Source organism: Sorex araneus, chromosome 3 (genome assembly GCF_027595985.1).
Source record: "Sorex araneus isolate mSorAra2 chromosome 3, mSorAra2.pri, whole genome shotgun sequence".
Taxonomy (NCBI): Eukaryota; Metazoa; Chordata; class Mammalia; order Eulipotyphla; family Soricidae; genus Sorex; species Sorex araneus.
This window is the reverse complement of record NC_073304.1, coordinates 222,786,349-222,794,300: the sequence shown is the minus strand read 5'-3', so window position 1 is coordinate 222,794,300 and position 7,952 is coordinate 222,786,349. Positions and strand designations below refer to the sequence as shown.

Here is a 7,952-nt window from a genome sequence, read left to right as displayed (position 1 = left end):
CTGCAGGCACTGCCACAGCGTGGTGGAACTTTCCAACTTTCCCCATCCTGACACCTCCTTCCACTCCGCCTTTCCTGCACCCTAAGTAACTGAAATGAAATTTTCAGTGTTAATTATGTTAATTTAAATTTGAATTCACGGGGCTGGAGCGATAGCACAGTGGGTAGGGTGTTTGCTTTGCACGCGGCCGACCAGGGTTCGATTCCCAGCATCCCATATGGTCCCCTGAGCACCGCCAGGAGTAATTCCTGAGTGCAGAGCCAGGAGCAATCCCTGTGCAGTGCTGGGTGTGACCCAAAAAGCCAAAAAAAAAAATTTGAATTCACCACAATAAAGAAAACTTGAAGAGGGTGCATTTTTCACTTACATACCCAAACTGTAGGAAAGGCTCCAGGGGAAGGGCACAAATTCTTCTACTTTTCTTCAGCAATTGGTAGTGACAAAAATTCCACCAGAGGGCAGCATTTGCTGCTTTCCAGTCCTGGCCCCAGCCCTGGGTATTGATTTGGAGAGGGTTGCCACAGAATGACTAGCGGGTAGTGAGAAAGGGTGATTTTACACGTTTATTTTGTTTTTGTTTTGTTTTCTTTGAGCCACAGTAGGCTGTGCTCAGGACTTAGTCCTGGATCTGTGTTCTGCATCACTCATGGCAGACCTGGGATGCTGGGGATCGAATCCAGTTGACCACATGTAAAGCAAGCGCCTTAGCGCCTATACAATGTCTCCTCCTGTTTTTTTTTTTTTAATGTTGCTGTTTTTATCACTTATTCTAAGAGCTAAGCTATATCTTCTCCATTTTCTTTCTTTGTGTTTGTTTGTTTGAGGTGTTGCTTGAGGGCTATGCCCAGCCAGTTGTTAAGGAACTGGGATGCTGGGAATCGAACCCAGGCCTCTCACAGGCAGAGCAAGTGCTCTATTTCTGAGCCACATCCCCAGCTACTGCATTTCATTCTTTTTTTGGGGGGTGGGGCACATCTAGTGGTGCTCTGGATTATTCCTGGCTCTGTGCTCAGGAGTGATGCCTGGTGCTACTGGGGAGACCATACTTGATACACTCTCCTTCCAGCTCAGGAATGCTGGCAAACCCAGTATCAACAGAGAATCCCCAGAACCTCAAACCTGGAAGCTCAGGGTAGCTCCTATACTAAGGGAACTGCCTTGAGGCCTTTTAATAATTCCATAATAGTTCAGCGTGTCTTCCATATGGCTGATGCAGGTTCGATCCCTGGCACCCCACGTGGTCCCGTGAACCCCCCAGGAGTGATCCCTAAGCATAGAACCAGGAGTAACCTCTGAGTATTGCTGGGTGTGACCCCAAAACAAATTCCCCCCCCAAAAAAAAGATCCCCAAATTAATTCCATCATGCATTCACCAATTGATGCAAGGTTTCCTGACTGCCTCCTGTGAGCCAGGTGCTGGCACTGCAGGGCTTTAGCTGGGAGGAACCAGCCCCTAGCCTTGGGGGCTCAAGCTGGTGGGAGTGACAGCTCTGGCACGGATCCAGGGACTGGGATCTGATGCCAGTGGGGTGCCAGAAGGTGGAAGCAGCCAGGGCTCAGCCAGTCCTTCTCTCTTGAATGCTTGACTCCTGATCACCCCAACCTTGGTTCTAATGTCAACAAAGTGGGCAGCCCCTGCAGAGCGACTCCTCCCCGCTCTCATCTAAAGCCCCGCCTTGCCTCCAGTCCCGTGGAGCACAGCCCCCGGCTTTGCTGTCTCCGGTGACACACATCCCCATCTCCACCTCTTCCTCCTTCTATTGGTTCAGGGGACAGAGCCAGAGCCTCACACATACATGCAAGGTGTGTGTTCCACGGTGGAGTGACACCCCTGGCTCCTGAGTCCATCCTCTTTATTCCTCCCTCATGGAATCCCCAAATGCATACGGACCTGCCATCTCCCACAAAGCAGCTCCTGACTCATACCACTCAGGCTTGTAGGCCAGAACCTGGGGCACCTCGCAGGAGCCACACCATGGTTCAATGTTTGAATTGCGCCCTGGGTGGATCTCCCAAGGGCTGTGATCTTGGAGGGAGGATGGACTGCTGGGATGAGATGGCAGACAAACAAAAGGGTCTAATTAGCCGAGGGAGGCTCACAGGATCTAGGGCTCAACTCGGGGAGTGAACAAGAGTTCCCCTTCAGAGGAGATAAGTTGGGGGCCTGACAAGCGGGGAGTGTCCCCTCCCCCCCCCCCCCCCCCCCCCGCCCAGCCCTTCCCCTTCCCATTTGTTCATCAACACCTTCCCTGGCAAAACCACAAGATGAAGGGTCCTGGGATTACCAGTGTCAGTTCTTTTATCAGCCAGTCAAGTGACAATTTTGTGCCCGTGTGAAGTCATGGCATTGCCCAAGAAATAACAAAGTTTCAAAGAGGAAGAAGAAACAGTCCTTGCTGCAATTTCCCTTAAAAGCTCATTGTAACATTTGCTCAAATTAGTTCTGGACAGGGCTAGAGCTAGTGTACAGCCCGCCCGCCCCGCTGGGATTCCCCACATCCCATAGCACTGCCAGGGGTGATTGCAGAGCCAGGAGTAACCCTTGAGCATCATGGGGGGTATGGCTCAAAAAACAAAAAAACAAAAGTCAGTTCTTTTTTTTTTTTGCTTTTTTTTTTGGGGGGGGTCACACCCAGCAATGCTCAGGGGTTACTCCTGGCTTTGCACTCAGGAATCACCCCTGGTGGTGCTTGGGGGACCATATGGGATGCCGGGGATCGAACCCGGGTCGGCCGCGTGCAAGGCAAACGCCCTACCCGCTGTGCTATCGCTCCGGCCCCCAAAAGTCAGTTCTGGTCAACTTCTCCCTGGGCTGGGTGACCTTGGAGAATTCTCTTTAGAATAACTTATACTGGAGGCACCAGAGAGAGAGAGTATATCAGACAGGGCACATGCACTCCAGCTGACTGGGTTCTATCCCTGGCACCCCATATGCTCCCAGAAAGCCCTGCCAGGAGTGATCTCTTAGTGCAGAGCCTGGAGTGAGCACTGAGTTCAGCTGGGTGTGGCCCCCCAAAGCAACACACACACACACAAAATAATTGGGGCAATAGTACAGTGTGTAGGGCACTTGCTTTGCATGCAGTAGACCCAGGTTCTGTCCCTGGCATCCCATATGGTCCCCTAAATACCACCAGGAGTGACGCCTGAGCACAGTCGGGTATGCCCCTCACCCCCCCAAAAAAAAGAACAAATGTACTAGGCTGGGGAAATAACTCAGAGGACTAGCATGCATGTTTGCATGCTGGAGGCCCTGGTTTGATGACCACCGTCACCTGCATGGTACCCTGAGCGCTGCTCAGAGCACACTCTGGCTTCCCCCGTCCACTGACCGCCCCCCCCCCCAACCAAGTATAGTCTCCAGATTCCAGATAAAGACATTCTTAGTGAACTGTACTCACTTACCTCATGGGTGGAATTGCATAGTGGAGAAGGAAGAGTAGGCTAGGGGAGATGGCTCAGGGGTTGCATGCTTGCTTTGCAAACTGGAGACCCGGGTTTGATCCCTGCACTTCATGGTTCCGGAGTGCCATGGAAGTGACCCTCAAGCGATCAGGAGGAACCCTTGAGCACCACTAAGTGTAGCCCCCAAGCAAAAACAAACATAAAGGAAAGAAAGGGGGGGAAAAGGCTAAGTATGCAAAGTTCCTCTAGCAGAGTTTGGCATGCAGGGCAGCTGGACAGGGAAGTGGTATTTCCTCACCTCTAGGACTCATTTGTCTTGCCTTCTCTCAGCTTCCTGAGCTCAGCTCCAAGCTCTGTGCCTGAGCACCGGCTACAAGCAGCCGGGCATCCTCCTGACATGGGGCATTATAACTCATTCCTACGGTCCTCTTCAAGGGTCTGGAGAGGCCCTCTGCTTTGCCAGAGTCACCAGGAAGCTGGTTTCTGAGCAGGGAAGGGAAGAAGGAGGTGATAAGGCAGGCTGTTGCCAAACAGATGGGAAGCAGGTGGGCAGGAAGGGCCAGGCCCTCCCGGCGGACGAGGGTTTCCTCTCCCCTGGCTCTGCGCCACTCCGGCCAGCACACAGACTTTCAAAAGGCTGACACTGAAGTACACCAAATTACAGGAATCCACCCTCCATAAGGCAATTTGAGTTTCAATTCCACTCTCCTTTGATGCCGCTCTCCCCACCCCCAGGTAGTCACTGTGGTCCTTTTGGTCAGGATGTCCATTTGTGACTTCTCCTCCTCAGGGATCCCCGAAGGCATTAGGCTGTAATGGTTGGGAAAATGCTCCCAGGGCCAGAGCGACAGCACAGCAGGTAGGGCGTTTGTCTTGCACGCATTCGACCTGAATTCTCTCCCTGTACCCACTTTGGTCCCCAGAGCCCTGCCAGGAATTATCCCTGGGTACCGCTGGGAAAAACCAAACCCAAAAACCAAACAAACAAAAAATGCCACCCTGTCATGTTCTCTCTCTTTACCAATCCTACATGGGAGTAACTAAATTCTAGTAACCCTCCAGAAGCATCTAGTTCAGGTATTTCTCCTTCCTGGTTTGTGAAGCCCAATACATGGGCTGCTCTGAGCTCCTGTGCATGACTCTGACCATGCCCCTCCACTATTTCACTCCCCAAGGTCACTTTGTCAGGCCCTGTGGGCTATACATTCTCTCTCTCTCTCTCTCTCTCTCTCTCTCTCTCTCCCTCTCTCTCTCTTCCTCTCTCTCTTCCTCTCTCTCTCTTTCTCTCTCTCTCTCTCTCTCTCACACACACACACACACACACACTTTTTCGATTTTGGGCCATACCCCGCAATACTTGGGGATTCCTCCTTGCTGTGGCCCAGTAATCACTCCTGGCAGTGCTTGGGGGACCATATGTGCATCGAACGAGGATCGAACCAGGGTCGCTGCATGCAAGGCTGCATGCAACCCTACCTGCTCTATGATCTCTCTGCACATTCTCTATGTACCATTTCACTTTGGCTCATGAAGAATACAGCAGGAACAAGATCACCAACCACCTGGTGAAGAGCTTGTCTTCATAGTAGCAAGAGAGGGCCCTGGAGCTGCGGGCCCTCTGGAGCCAGTCAGCACTATATCCGGTGGGTAGTTGAAGGTTGAAGGTCTTCAGCTGAGATACTTCTAGAGCATCCCCGTGAGAGAGATAGATCTCTAAGGGGTGCAGGGCTCAGGCACCAGATTCAGATCCATCTTCCTCTTGTTTGTTACTGGCTAGCACTGTTTATCTTAGGTTGGTCGTGAACTTTTTTTTTTTTTTTTTCAGTTTTTTGGACCATACGGGGGAATGCTCAGGAATTAGTCCTAGCTCACTCCTGGTGATCCTGGGGCATGATGGTGACTAAACCCTGGTTGGCCACGTGCAAGGCAAGTGCTCTATCCGCTGTCCTGTGGCTCTGGCCCCAGTCATAGAACATTTCTGAAAGCTCTTCCCTTACAGAATACAGCCTAGTTCCTGCCTCCTTGGCTACTGTGAAGGGCAGTAGTGCTAATGGGCTAAGGGTGCTTATGGGATTCCAGGTTCACACGTAATTGAATACTGGATTAGGAAATCAAAAGCGGAAGATCTCTTAGCATCTTCAAGTAGACCCTGGTGAACGGAGTGGGCTTTGCGGGTGGAACCGGCGGGGGAGGGACTGGGGCGGCCCTAGTGAATCCCTAGTTTAATTCCAAATATTAGAACATGGTCGAAAGGATCCAATGAAACAGTCACCGCTGGAGCAAAAAATATCCCTCTCTGCACCCGGGCCGCCGTATGAGTATCTCCACGCCCCGCTCCGCCCCGCCCCGCCGCGGCGGGGCCTCCGATAGGCTTGTGCCCCGTGACGTCACGCCCTGGTTCTTAAGGCCGCGCTCCGGGCCGGCTCCGCAGTCTCGGCGCTTTGGAGACGGGCTTCGCAGCTTGCGGGCGGCGGTCTGGGAGACGCGCGGGCACGGCGCGGCTGACGGAAGGTAAGGCGGCCTTACCGACCGTGCCGAGGCGTCCCTGAAGCCCGGCTTGGGGACCTGGGCTCATGGGGCGGTTGGGGGACAGGGTTTCGGGGCTGGGAGGAGCGTGTCGACCGCCTGGAGCTGTGGACGGCGTCTTCTGTCTCTGGTTTCAGCGTCCCCGCTGTTAACTCGTCATTTAAGGCGCTGCCCAGCCTGTCCCTTCCCGCCTCGTTTGCGGGGAAAGGGGTCGCGGCGCCAGCTACCTGCACCTCCAGCAAGCTCGGAGCAGAGGCGCTGGAAGCCGACTCTCAGTGACCCCGGGACCTGGCGGTTCCTAGATCTCATCTCTGCTGCTAACGGCTTCCAGGGACGGGCACTGCCTTATTCCATCCGCAGTTGCTTTTAAAAGAAAGCAAAGGAAAGGGGTTTTAGAAAGGAGCCGTGGGCAGCTCAGGGAAGGCTGAAGAAGTTGCAGGTTTGGTTATTAAACGTCTCCTTTTTCTCTCTAGTGGCCTGTCCCTGCCCAGATCAACCTGAGGTGTGCAAGCTGAAGGCTGCCTCCCTGCGTACCCTTGTCCGGTGAGCCCCCGGCCCACCCGCACCTGAGTTGGCACGCACGATGGGGAACCACTTGACGGAGATGGCACCCACGGCGTCCTCTTTCCTGCCAAACTTCCAGGCCCTGCACGTCGTGGTCATCGGACTGGACTCAGCTGGGAAAACCTCCCTCCTCTATCGCCTCAAGTTCAAGGAGTTTGTCCAGAGCGTCCCCACCAAAGGCTTTAACACGGAGAAGATCCGGGTACCCCTGGGGGGGTCTCGTGGCATCACCTTCCAAGTGTGGGACGTGGGGGGCCAGGAGAAGCTGCGGCCGCTGTGGCGCTCCTACACCCGCCGGACGGACGGGCTGGTGTTCGTGGTGGATGCTGCAGAGGCAGAGCGCCTGGAGGAGGCCAAGGTGGAACTGCACCGGATCAGCAGGGCCTCGGACAATCAGGGCGTGCCCGTGCTGGTGCTGGCCAACAAGCAGGATCAGCCCGGGGCGCTGAGTGCAGCTGAGGTGGAGAAGAGGCTGGCGGTGCGGGAGCTGGCAGCAGCCACACTCACCCACGTGCAGGGCTGCAGCGCTGTGGACGGGCTGGGCCTGCAGCCGGGCCTGGAGCGCCTGTATGAGATGATCCTCAAGAGGAAGAAGGCGGCCAGGGTGAGCAAGAAGAGACGGTGACCCCCCCTCGTCTCCCACCCCCAAAAGGGGTCTGGACACTTGGATAGAACCAGGCAGAGCCCGTGACCCCCTCACTCAAGCCCTTCCGGGTCAGGACCTGCCTGCCTCAGTGAAGGAGTGAGGAGCACACTGGGGGTCCTGCTACCATGCCATGTGGGGGATGGAGGTGGGATGTCTTCCCCACGTCTCCCCTTCATCCTCACCTCTGGGTGTCGGGGCGCTGCAGGACTCTGGAGATGGCAGTGTAAACTGTGACTCTACCTCGACCCTCTTCCTTGTTTTGGCCTCTCCGACACATCTGATGGACTGTTCTGGGGGCATAGGAAAGTTGCTTGGAGGGTGCATTTGAGACAAACAAGAGCTCTCCTCCCTGCCCCCCTGCCTTCCTCAGGGGAGTGTGTCCCCACCCCAGGCTGCTTTTTCAAGGAAGGCCAGTCACAAGTCTTTGTGTCCATGTGAAAGTGCCACCAACCCTTCCCCTCGCGTTTTACAGCCACGACCCTTTTATATGCCGCGTGTCTCTGTATCATTATTCTTAACTATTTTTTAGCATTTGCCTGTAAGTTATTAAAGACTGATGAATCTGTAGCACTAGACTTGGCCTGACGTACTCCTTGTCTCGGTGAAGTCCGGGGTTTTATGCTGGTGTGCGTGGGGGGGTTGAGGGAGGAGGTGGTGGGGAGAGGCATTGATCTATAAGCAGAATTTACAAAGGGAATACTGCTAAAAATTGAATTGTGTGTTTAGGAGATTATTGGGAGTGGAAATCCTCAAATTATGGCTGTGTTTGGAGAAGTGGGTGTACGTGTATGTGTCAGGGTGTATGTGTGCA

At 54.1% G+C, this 7,952-nt stretch overlaps 1 protein-coding gene across 1 annotated transcript; it reads left to right on the top strand.

Annotated features, from left to right (window-relative positions):
- Nucleotides 1-5,780: 5,780 nt before the first annotated feature.
- On the top strand, nt 5,781-7,714 carry ARL4D (ADP ribosylation factor like GTPase 4D). Its single transcript, XM_004620969.2, has 2 exons — nt 5,781-5,916; nt 6,405-7,714. Exon 2 carries the CDS (start codon nt 6,515-6,517, stop codon nt 7,118-7,120), a length of 606 nt encoding a protein of 201 aa, XP_004621026.1. The 5' UTR covers nt 5,781-5,916; nt 6,405-6,514; the 3' UTR covers nt 7,121-7,714.
- Nucleotides 7,715-7,952: the final 238 nt, after the last annotated feature.

What these genes read in the sequence shown, in the direction of transcription:
- ARL4D (XM_004620969.2), top strand. Translation starts at nt 6,515, where the DNA reads ATGGGGAACCACTTGACGGAGATGGCACCCACGGCGTCCTCTTTCCTG.